Raw genomic sequence first — 19,601 nt, 5'->3', positions numbered from 1 at the left:
CTGCAAAACAGAAAAATTCAACAAATCCTGCCCAGTCACCGGGCGTCGATACAATCCGGCCCCCTCACGGAGAAGCCACTCCTACTCCGTGATCATTGGTTCAAATCTCATGTGGCGCGCTCGCTCTTTGTAACCATCAACGGCGTGTTAGCAAACCAACTCTTGGTGCATCAAAGACCCCCAACGGAGGTGCAAAGCCACGGGGGTTCCGCCCCCGCGACACTTTTATAAAGACACAGAAGTAAACAGAAATATACGCTAATTGGATTCCCTTTCAAAATAAACTACACACACTAAAGAAAATTAGGATCAAATTAAGCGCATTTTTTTTTTAAATGAACAGACTAATAACTTGGATAAAAAGAAAATGACACAAATTTGGCCCCTAACTTAATGGAACAGTGTGTATTATTTAGCGCCTCCATGTGGTGGAAATAAAAAATAATAAGCAAAAATATATAAAATATCATACAAACATGCATTTTTTAAATACTCATAGGTCGAGCAATTGGCATTTATTTTACATATCATGAGTCTAAAAAAGGCTATGCAAAAAATGGTGAATTTTGGTCACTTACTCTCCATAATTTTTATTCTTCCTTATGTTTTTTAGCACTTGTTTTCTGTTGCACTACACCATACAGCAGGGATCTTTGAACTGCTGCCCGCAGACCTATTCTGAAAATACCTCAACAGTGCTGGGTCATTGTGATTTTCTACTAAATTCATTTTTTTATGTAGTTAACTTAACCCAACTTCCTACGTCTCCCCCTCGCCTGCTTTCCCTCCCCCGCACCTCTACCACTTTCTCCCTCTCCCTGCCTCTCCCCCTTTTTCTTCCTCCTTCCCCCTCTCTCTCTTTCACTTTGCCTCTTTTTCCATCTCTCTTCTCTCTACTTTCAATAATTAACCCAGTAATAGCATAGTAAAAACATAGTAAGTAGTACAAGAAATGTTATTTTAGAAATGCATATCAAAATGGGTGCCCTTTGCACTAATCAGTACCGCAGTAAAAAAAAAAGGTTGGAGACCCTTGCCATACAGCAACATGTAGTAGTGAAATAATACACACTGTGCCTTTAATAGTTCAATTTAAGTGCAGTCCACGTAAATTATGGATTAAACAATAAAAATAAAAATCAGATAAAGATACTGACTAAAATGTTATATAAACAAGAAATAATCTGCATTTAAAAATAGACCAAATGAAAATAGGAAAACTAATGTAAAAAATATTTTAAAAATAAATAAAAATTAATTATTAAAAAAAAAAAATGATGGGAAGCATAAAGATAATAATGCTGAATAAAAAGAATGAGAAAATAAAAAAAAATAAAAAAATAAAAACAAAAAGTTTTGGGTAAAACCATCTGCATTTAAAATGAGCAAAAACATATGTAAAGTAATAAAAACATTTCAACATAATAAATTAAGGGTTATATAAGAATAAAAAAATCTAGAAGTTATACAAAAAAACATCTACATTTTAAAATAGCCAAACATTCTAAATAGTGAAATCCATTGTAATTAAATAATTGAAACAAATATATAATAACAATACAATAATAAAGATTCAAATATTGACTTAATTCAATCACATATTCTACATTTAAAATGGCCAAAATATATGAAAACATAAAATGATAACAACACTAATGGATAAAATACAAAACCTTTTCTTAATTTGCCAAAAGCACCTGAATGTTAATTCCACTTGAATGTGTCTCATGTGGATAATTGAAAGGTGAGAAAAATGGAGACATATGAAATATATATTAAAAAAACTTACCAGTTTGGGGCTTTTCTTTGTAGGTGCCACCCCTGTGAAGAAGACCAGAAAGCGGAGAGAATTACAATTTGAAAACGTCCAAGCGTTAAACTAACCGTCAAAGGATTCCAAAACAGGAGACTTTTCCGTCTAGCTTTTTGCAAATCTCCTCCTCTCTCCTATTTCTGACTGGCATCTAGTGTGTAGCGAGAGTGCAGGGCAGCGCAATCTATCCGCATCACTGCCACTGCAGCCCGGCGCTGCAGCCCGGGGGGGCTTACCCCGCGTTGTAAACTATCCGAACCGAGACGATCGCGTGCAATAGTAACTTAAAAGGACAGGACGCAATCCTAGAGAGCAACTGATCCGCGTAAAGAGAGAGAGGGAGAATAGAAACAAAAGAAAAGAACAAGTGCAGGCGAGGGGCAGAGAAGCGCTCTCTCTAGCATTACCCATGGAGAAGGAATCCAAGATACTGAACATTAAATTATAGGTCAGTTCTCCTCTTACTGAGACCATCTTGGCGTGCCCGCTGAGCGTCGCCACGCTCCGCGTTCGAAGGCTCCGGCATCTGGAGGCGGTCGCCGCGGCGCTCTCGGCTCTCTTTACCGATGCTTTTTTTCCTTTTTTTCCAGTCGTCTCTCGCTTTCTCTCTCACCTCCTTGCACATCCCCTTCCTCCCTCAGCATCATCACTCTCTCGCGTCTCCCTCCCACCCCTGCGTCCTGGTAAACATCCATGCAGCTGGATACGCCCCACAGACGGTCTGATACGGCGCACGCTGCACAAATCAAGGGCTGCTTAAAATACGCCGAAAAATAGAGGGGGGGGGGGTGCTTTCGTGCATGATCAGTGACCAGAAATGTCATTGACAAGCCTACAAAGAAGTGAACGAAGCGAGAGAAGGGCGCCGCCGCGGGACGAATCGAGTGTATAAACACGCTTCAAGATTTTGTAGGGGGACAAAAAGTTGAGGATACGTACAAGAGGGAACATATTTTTAATACACAGTCCATTTACTATGTGGACCAAGCAAAAAAGACAGAATGGCAGATTCTTTTTAATTAAATATTACCGTATTTTCCGCACTACAAGGCGCACCTAAAAGCCTTTATTTTTTTCAAAAGCTGACCATGCGCCTTATAATACAGTGCACCTTATATATGGATCAATATTAAGTCGCAAAGTCTTGCAACTAAGGCAAGCAGCCGCCGACTCGATTTTCCCCCGAAGGCGAAGTAGTCCGCGGTGTATGCTGGGATTTATATACCGGCGTTTCATTTCCTAACCAATGTGTCAATCATCATTTGAATCAGTCACTATTGGCTAAAGTTATTTGGAGGTAAAGGGGGCGGATCCTTTTTATCATTTACAGGCTCGCATAGGCTAAAGAGGCGAAACAAAGCCTGCAATTGGCCGAAAAAGATGAACGTGAATCACACGTTGGGTTGCACTACGGCATAGAGAAAACATTTTTTACTATTCTGTATTTGTAAATATTTTACTTTCCTGGATTTACTACACTCACGGTCGTAAGAAGACCATGGTTACGTATCATTATTGAACGTGATGGCTGCAGGAGAACTTAGGTGAGCTATGTGGCTTTATATTTTGCCGGTATCTTGTTTTAGAACGATCTTGATGTTTCTGTGATGAGTCTATTTTTAAACTAAATTAAATTCAAAGCGTTTATTATCATATGCACAGTAAAGAAACCCCGTTTCCCTGCACAATACAATTCTTACTTTGCTGTCCACACAGTTGCCAGCAAAAAATTAAATGGAAACTAAGAAATGTTTGGCATTTTTTGAGTCCCAAGACTTTAACCTTCCGAATGATATTTGGAACGATGCATTTGAGTGATTGGTGACATCGTACAGACACTGTTTCCGTACATGTCTAAAACACGTATTTGCTTCTTTGCAAGCTTTCGGAATGTTAAGGGGGTAATAAGTTTGACTGAACTATCTGACTGTTTTGTCGACGTTCCCATTGTAGCGCCTTATAATCCGGTGCGCCTTATGTATGGAAAATATAGGACCGAAAACTATTTTTTGGGGGTGCGCCCTATAACCCGGTGCGCCTTATAGTGCAGAAAATACGGTAAATCAATTTTGATGACGTTTTTTTTAATTTGAAAAAAATATATAAATCAATCAAATGAAAAGAGCTAGAAATAAATAAGTACACATTACAGATAAAATAAATGCTAAATGAATAGAAAAGAAAATAATTAAAAATCAAATACTAAAAAAATACAGTCCACATATGATATTGACCACCTAGGGCTTGCAGATGTTTTATGAAACAGTAAATTTAGATAGCTAGACAGAGAGAGAGATAGTCTCACCCCCATCATGGACTGTTCACTCTGCTAGCCTCTGGGAAGAGGTACTGCAGTGTGCGGTGCAGGACCACCAGGCTCCGCAATAGTCTAGTCCCCCTGGCCATTAGACTGTTAAATGGTCAATCTAACATATAGTTAACTTAAATCTAAACGGCTGCTAATCTGACTTTTTGCACTACTGGCAGTTGTTTATAGCTTGCCACTCCTTGCACATTGCTCTCTGCACTATTGTAATTACAGCGTTATTGTTACAGTGTTAATGTTACTGTGTACCTGACTTGTTAACCTGACTGCCCATTTTGCACATCTGGTTAGCTACTCTTCTTGCACTATCGGCACTATGGTAAAATACTATACGTAGCCAAAATACAATACAACTTTATTTATATCTGTACATTCAAGGAAACTGTGGGGGTCAGATGCATCGACATTTCGTTCTGTATACACGTGTACTAGAATGACAATAAAGTAGATCTGAATCTGAATCTGAATATACAACTATATATACTGTATATACAACTACAAGGGTGAGACAGGTGTAATATGTGTCGAGGAAGACGACAGTTTCATGTAACTTCACGCTTTGTGCATTAATACACTTAGCATGAACAGACCCTTATCTTGGAAAAGGTGTAAATTGAAAGAGGAGGTCTAACTACTTGAACCATATTGGGAACAATTTGTCGAGTCTGTTTGTGAACGGAAATAATTTGGCAAAACGAATAGACTCCATGAAGATACTACCAACATCGTGGTTAACTCCTTACCAGTCCTGTAAAATTCGCCTAAAGTCCCGATTCAAAGTAAATCGAATGCTGTTCTTTAACCATTTGGAGAAAAGGCACAGTTTCGTTATTTTTTGAGAGGTAACATTCAGAAGTTTTTTTCCAAAATGAAGAAATCACTGCAAAACAGGTGAGACAATAGCTTGAAGCCTTACCTATTACCTTGTCAAATTTAAAAACAATTTGATAAACAAAATATTGTATTTTACGCATTTTTCTAAGGGTACGTTTAGGCGTTTCCAAAAGTGGCCGTTTGGAGACAACTTTTTTACTTTGGGTCATTTTGAGGCATTGTGAAAGAGTTGTAAATGTTTGACTTCTCTTTCCAGAAGTCAATGATTGTGCACACTTCCGCGTAAAACGGTGACTAAAAAAAATCATGATTAGCTTTGCGCACGTTAACATTCGGCTCTAAATTGAATACACACCGTAGATGTGTCCAAATTTATGTTGGAAATTTCATTGGCTAACCAAGGTGTCAATCCACATCTGAATCAGTCACTATTGGCTAAAGGTTTTTGAACCTGAATGGGTCATGACTGTTTTTTTTGTTTTGTTTTTTTAAATACAGGCCCTCGCAGGTAGTCAAAGGCTAAGGACCGTGGAAAAAAAGCTTGCACTTGGCCAAAAGAGAAGTCAATCAAAAGGTCAAAGGCTAACGGAGGTCTTAAAAATAATCTAACAAGTTTGTTTATTCTTAAAGGGAGAAATGATACCAAGCAGATGGATTACAGAGCTCTTGAAACAATGCAGGAATGCTTTTAGGCAGATTTTTTTTTATTTGTCGACATTATTGTGTGATTTGGAGTAAACATTTCACTCTGTTGAATTCCCTGGACTTTCGTGAAGTTGGAGTAGAAGTTCCCAGTGCTTTTGGGTGAGCTATACTGTTTTTATAGTTTTTGGGTCTCTTGTTTCAGGCTGACCGTGATGTTTCTGTGACAAGTATATTTTGAAATGGTCATCATATTTTGAATCCTAGGAGTTTAAGCTTTCCAATGATATGTAGGACGATTGTCCAGACATGTATATGATCATCAAAAATTTGGGGGTTAAGGGCCAATTTGGCTCAGCAGCATTCGCTAATCATGAGATTATGATGTCAGTGATCAATATTTGTGGTGTATAAAGTGCCAAAACGTGCAGCGGTCTCCAACAGCCATCTCTATCTGTCGCCATAGCAATGAGTTCTCGATTACTGCAAGGGACTGACAGAAGGTCTCGTGGCAACAGTTGTGGTGACGACTTGCTGACTACTGCACCGTGAGAAAGACTCGGCAACATCTGTCACGAAGGGTTCGAGGATCTATAATGTCCTCAATCAAAACACTGCTTGATTGAGAAGTTCTTGGAGGGTATTTTTCCAAAGAGGTGAAACCCCATTCCTTCCACATACGTTCACCCGGGAGACCCCGCTAGAGATTAGCAGCAGAGCATCGTCATGGAAACAAGATTTACGATTCAAGACGCAGATTGGCCGTGATTCACTATCTCCAGTCTCACAAAGAAATTACGAGGGTCCACCTGCCCCAGAAATAGAGCACAGATACTGCCATATGTAGAAATAAATATATAAATAAGAAGTCACGAATACATGCAATATATAAATGAAATGAAAATAAATGGACAAAGATAAACAACATAATACATGATTATAAGGCATAAATGCAATTAATTTAGTCATGCCTGTTGTCGTGCATTTTTCCTTTATTTATGTTTGTATTTTGTGTCAACTTTTGTTTTTTCGTCTGTTGTCGTGTTTTTGTGTGTTTTGATGGGTGTTTTTGGTATGTTTTGTCATCATTTTTGTGACGTACTTTGTTTTTTATTTTGCCATGTATTTTGTCACTTATTTCATTATTTGTTTTGTCGTGTATTTTAATTATTTTGTTATTTATTTCTGTATTTCTTTTCATCGTGTATTTTGTTGAGTATTTTCTCATGTACAGACGCTGCCCAACTTACGAACGAGATACGTTCCGGACGATCGTTCGTAAGTTTAATTTGTTCGTGAGTTGCTCCAATGTTATATTTTGTATGGGATGTATGTTTAAGGTTTATATAAGTATGTTTAAGGCTTGTATAAGTAACCTAAATAATATGCTCTATAAAGATAAATAAAGTTAAGTTTAACTTTTGGAAGATGAGCTTAGAGTTAGGCGACTTCCTCTTCCGTGGTAAAAAGTGACAGAAAAAAAGCGATCCAACCATTTTCTCAACCGCATCAAGCTTTCTTATTCCACATTAATTTCAAGAGAAACGGCTTGCCTCTTTATAACACTTTTAACCAACCATATTGAATGAATGCACGAGATATTAAACAATAAAAATGTCAAATTTCTTAGCACGCTGGAGATACCATACAGTATGTTTACACACGAACTAGGAAGTAGAAGCCGGATTTCTTCTTCGGGGTGGATGCTGGGTGACCTCTCACAGCGCCACATGCCAATAGCGGCGGAAATAAACACTACAGTAATGTCCTGTACTCTGAAAAAGGTGCACAATACAAAATATAACTTACAGCAATGTCCGGATATTTTTCGACATCCCGAATTTTTTTTTCGTATCTACCATTTTTCGTAACTCGAATGTTCGTAAGTAGGGGAGCGTCTGTATTATAGTGTATTTTTTGGTGTATTTAATGGGGTATTTTGTGGTGTATTTGTCATTAATTATGTTATTTATTATGTCATTTATTATGCTATGTATTATGCTATGTATTTTGTCATGTATTTTGTCATGTATTTTGTCATGTATTTTGACGCGTAATGTGTCGAGTATTGTGTCGTGTATTTCATCATGTATTTTGTCATGCATCTGGTCCATTTTTCATGTATCCCGATATTAGTTTATCTCGTCATTTTTTGTGTGATGTGTTGTGTCATTTGTTGTGTATTTAGTTATTAATTTAGTAGCTATTTCATTGTGTAAGGCGCTGCATGTTTTCTTGTCAAATGTTATTCAAATGGGGCGGCCCAGTGGCCTGAGCTTTTCAGCTATTGGGTGATAGTGAAGAAAGGCATTGCAGTTAATCGTAAAAACGTTGATCAAACAATAGGTGAAAAGCTCAGCCAGTTACATCCTCCCCCTCATTTTAATAACATTTTATTGTGACAAAATACACACCAAAATAAATACCAAATTAAATGAAAAAATGAACGCGAGAATTAATCAATCACATTCATTTTCATAATGATCTGTAGATAAGGTGGTAGGAAAAGAGTATCTTGCATATTTGCAAGTGTACAGCATTCCTTTTTTATGCATTTTTTACTATCAAGTTAATTGACAAACACTTAAATTTATTTATATTTATTGTTTTATATGATAGAATATTTTGTTTTGTGCACTATCGTCTATCTGTCCAAAACGTCAATAATTGAATAAATTGGAGGGGAATTCAAAATCGATTAATCGAAACAAATAGTCAACCGATTTATCGATAATGAAATGAATCGTTAGTTGCAGCGCTAGTATTATGTGATTTTTTTTATGTGTTCATTTATTCATAGGTATTTATACATCTATTTCTTCTTTTGGCAGAATCGGTCCTTCATACTGCAACGCCGTGGGTTACGGAGCAATTGGAAGGTGCAGTCAGCAGAATTTTTAATGCAAAGTGGGCCAGAACGATGCTTCCTGCCTGGTACGGCCAATTGATTTCCTGCTTTGGTCTGCACGGGGACGCATCATCCACATTTATCTCCTTTGAGTGCACTCGACTGTCTGCATTAAGCCTGGGCATGACGGTAACCGAAGGCTATATAAATCGGCGTTTTTACCGACGGGAACTTCCTTATTATGTCAATATCAACTACATTGACAAAAATCCAACTTTCGACTACAGGCATATATCTGCGACACAAAGGAAACATGTTGCTTTCTCCAAAGGTGCAATCAATCTCTTTTAAACTGCATGTACAAAAAGAATCACGCTGGAAAAGGAAATGCACCCTCTGGTGGATGAGGTGAGTCCAAGAGTATCACACATAGTACAGTAGAGCTCCGGGATACGTTGAACCCACCTCACAACATTTTCACTTCACGGTAAGGAATACGATGTTTTTCCTGTCCCTCTTTAAGACATTTTCCTCACTCTACAACACCAAGAACAACTAATTCTATGTTCCAAAAGATGCACAAAAAACTACATGAATTTTTGAAAGTAAATGTATATTAGGAGTGTTTTATTTGACATGTTTTTTTAAAGTATTTATTGCAATCAGTCATTATTTAGGAAATTATAAGTACAGTAAACCCCTGGATTACGGCGTGACTCCCTTACGATATTGTTATAGTTCCAGTACACGTATCTCTTAACCACAACATGTTACAATGTGTTTTATGTTTTTTCAGCCCCTCATTACGGCATTTTCCCCATCATACAACATCAACAACAAACTTTTGCGGGCCCAAAAAAACGCCTTTTTGTTATTGGTTGACGTCATACAAAATGCAGGTGTGCTATCGGTTTGTGTCACGGCATCAAGAAAATGCCAATAAGCCATTGACTGAACTACCTCCTACAATGGCTTTCTCTCTTAGATCAGGTCAGAATCTCATGTACTTCGCAAAGACTTTCCGAGTTTCGAGTTGGCGATGCATTATTGTATTTTTGTGCTGTATGTATTTGCTAGCAGAGCAAGGCTGTCTGTGATGATAAAGGGAAAAGCAAAAACATGGTAACTGTTCACATGGAAGCTAGTGATTATCAAGAAAGATGAAGAATGCACACAAATCGCTGCCTTTGCAAGGTCATAACCAATTAATGATCTGGATTATTAAAAATAAGTACGTTTAGAATCAGTCTAAATTTTAATCCGCCGTCTCCTTTCCCTTCTGCATCCACCTGCTACTTCACTTAACCATTTTAAGTCACGTCACAGCAAAGGTAAATATGTTTTTCCCTAACACTTGTATTCATTCATTATGTTCAATAATCCGCACATATGTTACAGCTGGCACTTTATTTCATACAATTTTGTTAGTTTCAATGCTTTATCTACCAAGGGTTTGGAGCTAATTACCATTGGTTTCTATGCCCCATCATAAGGAATTTTTACTTTACATCTCCACCGTAAAACAGATTGATGTCGTATCCTGGAGGTCTACTGTATTTAAGATACATTGCTTTCTCGAGGGGGCAATCAATATCTTTTAAAATTCACGTCGCGAGATAATTAAAGTTAGAAACGAAAGTGCTCCCTCTGGTGGATGAAATATGCCCAGGAGTATCATATAGATTATCTGCAACTCCTTTTCCAGTAATTAACCGGTACTCTTTATTTACCCAAGATGGAGGACCTGTTTGGATTCATTTCACCTCTTTCAATCTTTCCCCCCTGCATTAGCTTACTTTGATGAGACCCTATATGGAAAAACAAAGTAGAAAAAAACTCCGCTTGGGGTTAATGACGAATGGCGGGCTAGAGGGATTTGAGCAGTTATATTTCAAGAACAGCCAAACTAGCTTTTGCTGACAACGGGCTACGTACAGTAAACTGCTAACTTTTACAGAACATTGGCTAAAAATAGCAACACATCAATATCATGAAAACCTTAATAGTCATCTCCAGTAATTGTAAGCCTAACACCACAAAATAAACAAATTCTCATTATAATTGATTAATGTGCTGATTTTTTGTCGAATATTAAAACAAATGCTATTTATGATATTAAACAGAGCAGAAGGGATTTTGTCGGGCCAGGCAGCCCTTTTTTGCCCTTCTGTCCACTAAAGAGTAAACTGCACTTGTGCAGCCCTGATCCATAATTCCCAATTGATTATCGCTGCAAACAGGGGCCAGTAGTGCCAATTTTTGTCTGGTCAGGCGGCTCTTTTTTCAGTTCTGTCTACCAAACATGTCAGAACCAGAACAGACGGTACACCTGCACACGTATTGTTTCACACCAAGCCCTTTTGCGGAACAACAAACGCCAGCGTTTCTGCAATTGCTGGGCAGGAGAGGCAGCAAGCCCATGAGATCGGAGCGTGGTCAGAGGGCGGAAACGAGTCGAGCAGCTGGGACGGGAGATCGGAGCGTGGTCAGAGATCGGAACAATTCAGGTAATCGGAGACAATCGGGAATCCAGGGCCAGGGGATCGATACAGGCTACAGGCTCCAGGATAGAGGATACAGGATACAGGACAGACGGGAGCCAGAGTCAAAAAGCGCTTGCCTTGCAAGTGCGGAGGTTCACTGACGGACCGAGGAGGAGTGAATGAGAGTACTGAGCTTAAATAGGAGGGCAACCAATCTGGAAACGGGCAGCAGCTACAGCCAAACGAGTGGGCACAGGTGAGGGCAATGGGCAAATCAGGACAAAACAGTGAAATGGACTCAAGTGGCCGCGATCCATTATCCCGGATTTCAAACTGCTGAGAGGAAGTTCCGGCAGAGTGCATATTTGTCGGGCCAATTGGCTTTTTTTTGTTGTTACTGTACTTCCATCTATAATGAAATGCACTAGAAGGGCCGTTATCCATTATCCTTAATCCCAATTTGTTGCGTGCGAGGCCCGCCAAAAAGTACTTTTGTCAGAAGACTGCCCCGCCTAAAATGAAATACAAGGTTTAGGTTGTAATCCATTAACTGCAGTCGACCACTAATGCGAGCAGTAACGGCATAGCTCATTTTTGTTGGTTCCTTTTTTTGCCGTTCTGGCCTCCAAATAGTGAACTGCACTAGCGTTCCTTTGTTTCCTTACCCCTGCTCGCATAATGCTGAGAGCTGTGACCCGCCGAAAGCACTTTTGTCAGGCATGCCAGCTCATTATTAACACATTACTATATTTACACATAGAATGAAATGGACTCATAAGGCCGCGCTTTATGATCCCCAATCCCGTATCGCTTGGAGCAAGGCCCGGCAGAGGGTTCCGTTCCTGTGTGGACGAATGCATTTTTGTCGGACCTGCGGCTTTTTTGCTTTTATGGCCACCCAAAAGTCAAGTTAACCTGTGCATCCATGGTCCATTTTCCCCTATAACATAGACTACTGTTCAAAAGTTGTTTTTTTAATCAAATAAGCAAAATAAGTAGAAAGTATATTCGGGTATTGAGAATGGTAGAAATAAAATCCTTTTTTGGGAAAAATATAGTTTTATCCTTCAAACTTTGCTTTTGTCAAAGAATAGAATTTTCCAAGCGACGTCAAACTTTTGAACAGTAGTGTACTTCTGCGAGCGGAGTCCAGCAAATCACCACTTTGGTGGGCCTGGTGGCTCCCCTTTTGCCAATACTGTATTCTCGCCTAAAATGAAGATCATTCGTATGACGTGATCCGTTATCCCTAAATGCATGGTGCTGCGGACGGGCCTGACAGAAGGCACTTTTGTTGGGAGGCATGCCGTTCTCGCCAATTTTTGCACATCGTGATGGGTTCTAGTGACGCGATAAACAAGATATTACAGGACATGTAAAAGTACTAGAAAAATGATTTAGACATATTTCAAGGCTCCTTTTTGACATCTATACAAAAAAATAAGGCTGGACTCACCTCTCTGAACCAACATAGTGACCTCGCTGCCTTTGGGACACTTGCTGAGCAGGTCAACCACTTGATTATGCGACATACTCTGCACGTTCCTCTTGTTGACCTCAACGATGATGTCGCCCTCTCGGAGGCCTCTACAACGCGGGTAGTCCACGATCTGCTTCACCCTTTGCCCGCCTCCGCCCAGGCTGTCGGCGATGGTGAAACCGAAGCCCTTGTCTCCTTTCTCCATGTGCACGGTGATGAGCTCCGGTTGCGTGGCGATCGAGGAGGCCAAGGTAACGTCGCTGGGGTATCCGTGCTGGGAGGCCGTGTCGGACGCCGCCTCCGAAGCGGGACTGTGCGGTCGCGGGAGCCCATTGAGTGCCACGGCCCCGTTTGAGGATAGATTGTTGTTGTTCTGACTGCTGTGACTTGGGGGTAGTTCATAAGTGTTGCTGGAGGCTTCTTGGCCGTTGACAATAATAGGGTCTTTGTTGTCCAAGATGGCCACGGAGGTGACCAGGCTGGTGTTGGGATCGTCAGGGTCGAAGGGCAACGGGTAACCCCGGCACAGCTCCAGATTGACCATGGAGCCGATGGGAATGGACTGGAAGATCTTTACCACTTGTGCGTGTGTGTAGCCCAGAACGCAAGTGTCGTTGACGCTCACGATGACGTCACCTAGGAACGGGGGGAAAAAAGAGAATTTGATAAGTTAGATGGAAAATCCAAAAGAGTCATGTATTTTTCCTAAAATTTTGGTTCAGGCTACATTATGTCTCATATCCGTGAACCTAGCCATTTGCTCCTTGTATTAATAGTTGCAATTCCCCTTACGAAGGGATAAACCTTAAAAACAAAACGTGGCACCTATTTACTTGCAGCAAGACAGACTATGCAATTTACGAGAACATCGTCATCTGCTACCAGTAACCGGGATGACCCATATAAGGGCTGACATGTACATGATGAGATTGGTCTTTTTGTTAATTTTTTTTCCCGTATAAAGATAGTTTTCTTAATTATCAAAAACCTAAATAGTCTAAAATAGTATTACCATATATTACTAATGTATACACTTAATTATATTTTTTTGTAATTTGGGCCATATATGTTTCTAAATTGCTTGAACATATAAGAACATTGAAAATAGAAAATATGAAGGAAACAAACAACATTAATTAATGTAAAAAAAAACAATCATGTTCAGATACAATTAAGTAGTACATAAATCCTTATGTTTATATAGTCAAGAAGTAAATTTTAATAACTATAATAGAAGAATTTTCTTTAAGCGAATAAAAACAAGATATAGTGCTATTAATGTCTTTGTAACATTTGCTGATGAGAAATTTGGAAAACAGTGCAGTCCATTTTTTTAATAGTATGTATGAGTATATTTTAAATGATTTGATGGTATGACAACGTTTTAGGGTCGGGAACCTTTCTGACGAAAATATTTTGAAATGTTTTCGATAGAGCCACACCATATATTTTAAGACAAAATTCAAAAATTAAAGACACCAAAACCGCTCTCCAGACAAAAGCTAATCCTTCAGCACATTTTATTTCACTGTGTGATGTTTGATGATCTGATAAAAGCTATGAAATAATAATAATGGCGGAGCCCGTGTCCCATACCAATATAATTTAACCACTTAAAATTTGTCTCCCTCCCGCAGTTACTTTAGAGTGATTTTTCACTGTCATCTGCAAAAAACTATACCAAAGTATTTACCTTCAGTGCAGACGGCGGTGTGCAAAGGAGAAGGAGTGCACATGATGTGCATATCTCCGCCCATTCCTACCAATCACCCAAAAATAGGTGCTAGAGTAGAGCAGCTGGGTAATACGTTTGATTTGGGTTAAAGTTTGTTCTGTGGCTTTTCATCGTAAAGTGTCTCAAAAATGCACATAAGATATTTCATGAGATTCCATATAAAGGATTATTTAGCAAGTCACAGCGACAACAGGGTCTGTCGGAGTGACAGGTTGACTAAAACTGTAGTTAAAACTTTGTCTTATATACACTGGATCGAACCCATTTTACTTCAGTATTGTCTCGGCTTGCATGTACTGCAATCAGCTCTGCAAAAAGTAATATATTAGATTTTTCTCGTGAGGCATCTGTACTCATGAAAAGAGCCATATATAGCTCGCGAGCCGTTTGTACTCATTAAAAGAGCCAGATATGGCTCGCGAGCCATCGGTTCCCGACCCCTGTTCTAGAACATCAACCAGAAGTTTACACCCTGGCTAGTCGTTAATTCAGAAAAAATGCATGCAAATTCTAACCTGTCTCCATCTTGCCATCGAGGGCGGCGGGCCCATCGAGCACGAGACTTTTGATTTGCAGGAATTCATCTGGTTCGTCGCCCCCAACCACCGTGAAACCGAAACCTCTGCGGCTCTTTTTCAGCTTGGTATTGATGAAAGTCCCCTTCAGTTCCGATCGGTTCCGAGTAAAGAAAGGTTTTCCTCCTGAAAAATCAAGCCGTAATAATATTTCAATGGAGCTTATGTGCTGGTGCAAAAAGCGAAAATTAATAACACGGCTTTGGATTGTATTGGTGTCAAGAAAGTCATACCATTTTTTTAGGGCTTATTAGTTTATATCTCTTGATTAATACATAATCGAGAGGGTCACCGACCTTTTGAAGCTTAGAGCTACTTTCTTTTACCGATTAGCAAGAAGGGGTACCAGTTTTATATCCATTTCTAAAATAACACATAATCAAGTTAACATTATGTTAAGACTAGTTATAATTACTATAATAAGGGTTAAAAATGGCCCAGTCAATCACTAAAACACCATCCCAATAAGAAATAAAATCTCCCAAAAAAATCACATGGTGAGGCATTTTCAGATCCAATCCGCGGGCTTCTCTGGTGTTCTTAGGCACCACTTTGGTGACCCCTGATATAGACAGTACATAACTCAGTGTTAGGTAATATAAGTAAGCAAAACTGTTTCCCCTTTAATGTAATAAATAATGGAATACAAATATAATAAAAAAAACTGTTTAAACGGAAACTACAGCACATTTCTGGCACAGTGACCATTTTTAAGACTCCAAAAAGTTTTTTTCTTAAAATAGTTTTGCACCACAAGCACTATTAAGATACATATAAGGCAAGAATATCAAATATATATTTTTAAATAAAAGTACAATCACCATTCCATCACAACGTTTTAATAAAAATATTTTTTCTTCCATTTTTTACTGGAGAAAAAAGGAAGAAAAATCAGACTTTTTAGAATAATTATCTACTTTGCATATTACCCTATTTTTATTACAGTGTATAATTTCCGTAGCGCTATTTAAATATTCAAAAACGTTTTATTGGGTATTTTTGTATTCTATATCTTTATTTTATTATTTTATTTTTCAACACAAGGATACTGCTGGAAGTGTGAATTTCCCTCTGGGGATGAATAAAGTATCTATCTAGCTATCTACTTTAAATTACTCTAAAATTGTATGTTTTCTGCATTTTATGCGGGTATCCAAAAATATTTTTTTCTAAAATAAAATATATGACATAAAACTTTTAGAATTTAAATTGCATTTAAAAAGTACGTTTAAAGTATTAAACGCAAGATCTCAAGAAAAAAAAGGTAAAATAGAAACAGTGTTTATTTAAAACTTCAAAATTTTAACAACATTTGTATGATTGAATGATAGGATTGAATGTAACATTAGCATTAGCGGCAATGTCCACAATGCTAGCATTAGCATTGCCATATAAAATCCATGAAACTGATATTAACTGCTAAATTGTTTAAATGCTAAGGTTATGCTAGCGGCACAAGCGAAGCTAGCAAACAAAGTATTGCTATTCGTTATCGGGGCGAGGGGCTGCAATATGCTCCAAGACCTCTAACAGGCCCTAGAAACAAGCTTAGATCTCCATTTTTGACATCACACTCTTATTTAAATCCTTCACGATCTATTATTCTTATATCGCCTGTTTGAAAGATGAAGATTTTCATCATGGGAATAAAAACCTTACGTTTTTGTCCCATTGGGACTGTGGGCCCAGATGGAGGGTCCCGGTAGGTCTCTTGGTGGTTGGCAGTGTAACTTGTCAGAGGAGCCCCAGCGAATGTCGAGTCTTCGATCCATTCTGTAAAAAAATGGGGACGTAATGTTTTTCAGTAATCGGAGAATAATGCCTTCCCAATACATTTGACACCTATGTTTACTTTACAGTGTGGAAAAATACATTTTTTGGCCCCTCTTTGTGGCATTCTCACCACTATATGACATTAAACACTATTTTTTTTGGGGTAGTCCGAAAAAGTTTCTGGTGTTTTTGCCTATGATGAGTTACATCCTAAATATGCCTGTCTGCTATTGGTCCACACCATACAAAATGTTGGTGTGCTATCGGTTTGCGTCATGACTTCATTAAAATACAGAAATGTTATTGGCTGAACTACCTCCTACAATACCTTTCTCTTGTTTTATCCAGTTAAAAATCTTGTGTGTTTTGTAAAAACTTTGCGATACAATACTCTGTATATATGTGTTGTATATACATTTGTAGAGGCCTCAAGGCTTGCAGTGGTGATAAAGGGAGAAGCAAAAACACGATAACCATGGAAACACAGCTTGCAATGATCAATAAATACAAAAAGGGCATGTTAATCGCTACCTTCACGTCATTGACCATAATCAATCAACAATTGGGATTATTTAAAATAAGGAGGCATTTGAAGCAAGGAAATCATCTGAAGGCACACACATTCTCACAAGTTTTAATATCAGTTTTGAATCCCCCCCGTCTTCTTGACCCTCTACTTGATTAGACCAGCTAAAGTCACATTGAACCAAATGTAATTATTTATTTATTTTCCCAAGTGATGTATATTAATTTGTAATGTTATTGAAATATGTACACTAATATTATTGATTATATTGGACACCTGTAAGGTAATTTAATACGGTGCAAGAGAAATACTTTTATTATTATACCTCATGGTTGTTTGTTGCTTTGACTATTATGCACTCCTTACATTACTGACAAAATCAATCAATCATGTTGCTGTTTTTTGATATTCCACACCCTTTAAGACAGAATTGCTTGTCTACCCTTGGATATTTGACAAAAACAAAAGGCCCAGAGGAGAGCTTTTAGAACAGGTTGGAAAGTCTTCTCCCTTTAGTTTGAGTGCCCTGGTTATGTAATTATCTATTAGCTAATTACCATAGATTTTCCATCCCTCGCAATACAGTGATTTTCCTTTTCAACCTCCACCTAAAAATGCATGAATGCCATATCCAGGGTGTTTACTGTATGTACCAAAATTGAAATATAAACAATCTGAAACTAGATGGCACTTTTTACTCTAAACCAGATTCATCTTTGGGGCTTTAATAGCATTGTAAAACAGACACAGACTCACTACACAAACATGAAATATTAACACTTGCCATCTCACTGTTAAATAAAAATGCAAGCGCATAAAAACGGAGTCCCCCGTTTCTTCTTAGCATCTTTGATTAATGACGTTGTTACTGTAGCACCAGACTGTTCCCTTTATTAATATTCCAGGAGCGAGACATTGTATAATCGATGCGGTCTTGAAAAAGTGGTTGAAAGCGCTGCTTGAAGGCTGGCTATGGGATCGAACCTTCAGACGGGAGGAAAGCCGGCTGCTAATCGAACACCTTCTGCTGAATAGCACGAAAAACTGAGTTTGGTTCGACAGTTACTCTGCATAAGACGTCACATATCGAATGAGGATAAACAGAGTCAGTTAAAGGGACAGTGTGTAGTATAATGCCCCTCTGTGGTTAAAACACTATGATTTGAATGATAAGAAAACAATATACATGAACTATGATATAAACGTGCATTTTCTAAAATGCTTGTAGGTTGAGAAATTTACATTTGTTCTGGATAAATGGATCTTCAACTACAGGGAGCTTACATGAATGGCAGCCATCTTGCTATTATTAGGAAAAAACTAAGAACCTTGGCTGGGCAAAAAAAATGAATAAGAAGTAGAAAAATTGTGCGGTTTGGTCACTTTAAGTCTCTGTAGTTTGTATTCTTGCTTGTGCTTTAGAGCATTCATTATACAATACAGCGACATCTAGCAGTCAAATAATGCGCAATGTCCCTTTAAATCATCATTTACATTTTGTGTTTGTTCATCCCCTAACTCGCCCTACAATGGTTTACAAAGAGCAATTCAAAGGGACAGTGTGTAATATGTGTCCACTAGATGTCGCTGTTTTTTGTAGGAGTACAACCAAAAACAAGTGCTAAAAAGCACAAGAAAGAATACAAACTATGGAGACCCAAAGTGACCAAACCGCACCATTTTTCTATTCATAGATATACTGACACTTTTGCACGCTTTTTGTTCTTTTGGGTTACTTGTAGCAGCAAGATGGCCGACAATGTCAACTCCTGCTAGGTGATCCTCATGTTATGTAAAGTAATTACAAATTTCTTGACAAATGTGCGTTTATGTGATAGTTCAAGTATATTTACTTATCATTTAGACCAATATGGTTTCTTTCTAATAAACTACATTTTTCTGTACCACTACAAGACGTTAAATAATACACACTGTCCCTTTTGAAATATATTTTCTTCTAAATCTATCAATATTAAATGTATCATTGCTTTAATGCAGTGTTTTTCAACCAGTGCGCCGGGGCACACTAGTGCCGGGAGACCTTGTCGAGTGTGCCGCAGGAAACTTCCCAATATTATCTTTCTATCAAAAAAGCATGCCATTGTTCAGTATATTTCCTTTTATTCCATTGGTCAGCCAAAAACCTTTAACATTAATCTACCCGGCAGCAGTTTCCTATTCTTTTACCCTTTATATATTAATTATGAGGTAGACAGGGAAATGTTATTAATAACTTATTTTGTTTGATGAAGCTGTTGAAGATTGTACTCCAATAGAAATAATACAATTAATCAGTGTAAAAATATTGCTTTTAATTGTACTCATTTGGATTGATAATTTCTTATTTAAAAAAAAAAAAAAAGTTAATGTAGTAAAATAAAAAGTCATTGTACAGGCAGATCTTTTTGCTCATTTTAAGTATTATTTTTAGACTATTATTTTTTAGAGAAAGAAAAAAAATCTGTAGTAAAACGTATAATTCAGATTCAGATTCAGATCTACTTTATTGTCATTCTAGTACACGTGTATACAGAACGAAATGTCGATACATCTGACCCGCACAGTT

At 38.1% G+C, this 19,601-nt stretch overlaps 1 protein-coding gene across 4 annotated transcripts in view; it reads right to left on the bottom strand.

Annotated features, from left to right (window-relative positions):
* The window catches only part of LOC148364592 (membrane-associated guanylate kinase, WW and PDZ domain-containing protein 1-like), a 164,397-nt gene that overhangs the window by 36,629 nt on the left and 108,167 nt on the right, over positions 1-19,601 (bottom strand). For all 4 annotated transcript variants that reach the window (XM_088338737.1, XM_088338739.1, XM_088338738.1 and 1 more), the window contains exons 10-13: positions 16,396-16,509; positions 14,677-14,862; positions 12,403-13,062; positions 1,790-1,821 (exon numbers count right to left, since the gene is read on the bottom strand). In XM_088338737.1, coding sequence (XP_088194863.1) covers positions 1,790-1,821; positions 12,403-13,062; positions 14,677-14,862; positions 16,396-16,509 — 992 coding nt within the window. The remainder of the gene's footprint in view (positions 1-1,789; positions 1,822-12,402; positions 13,063-14,676; positions 14,863-16,395; positions 16,510-19,601) is intronic.

This window comes from Urocampus carinirostris, chromosome 6, assembly GCF_059441175.1.
Source record: "Urocampus carinirostris isolate Australia breed hairy pipefish chromosome 6, RoL_Ucar_1.0, whole genome shotgun sequence".
NCBI lineage: Eukaryota > Metazoa > Chordata > Actinopteri > Syngnathiformes > Syngnathidae > Urocampus > Urocampus carinirostris.
Note: the sequence above shows the minus strand (reverse complement) of the source record. Positions and strands in the feature narration are given on the sequence as shown.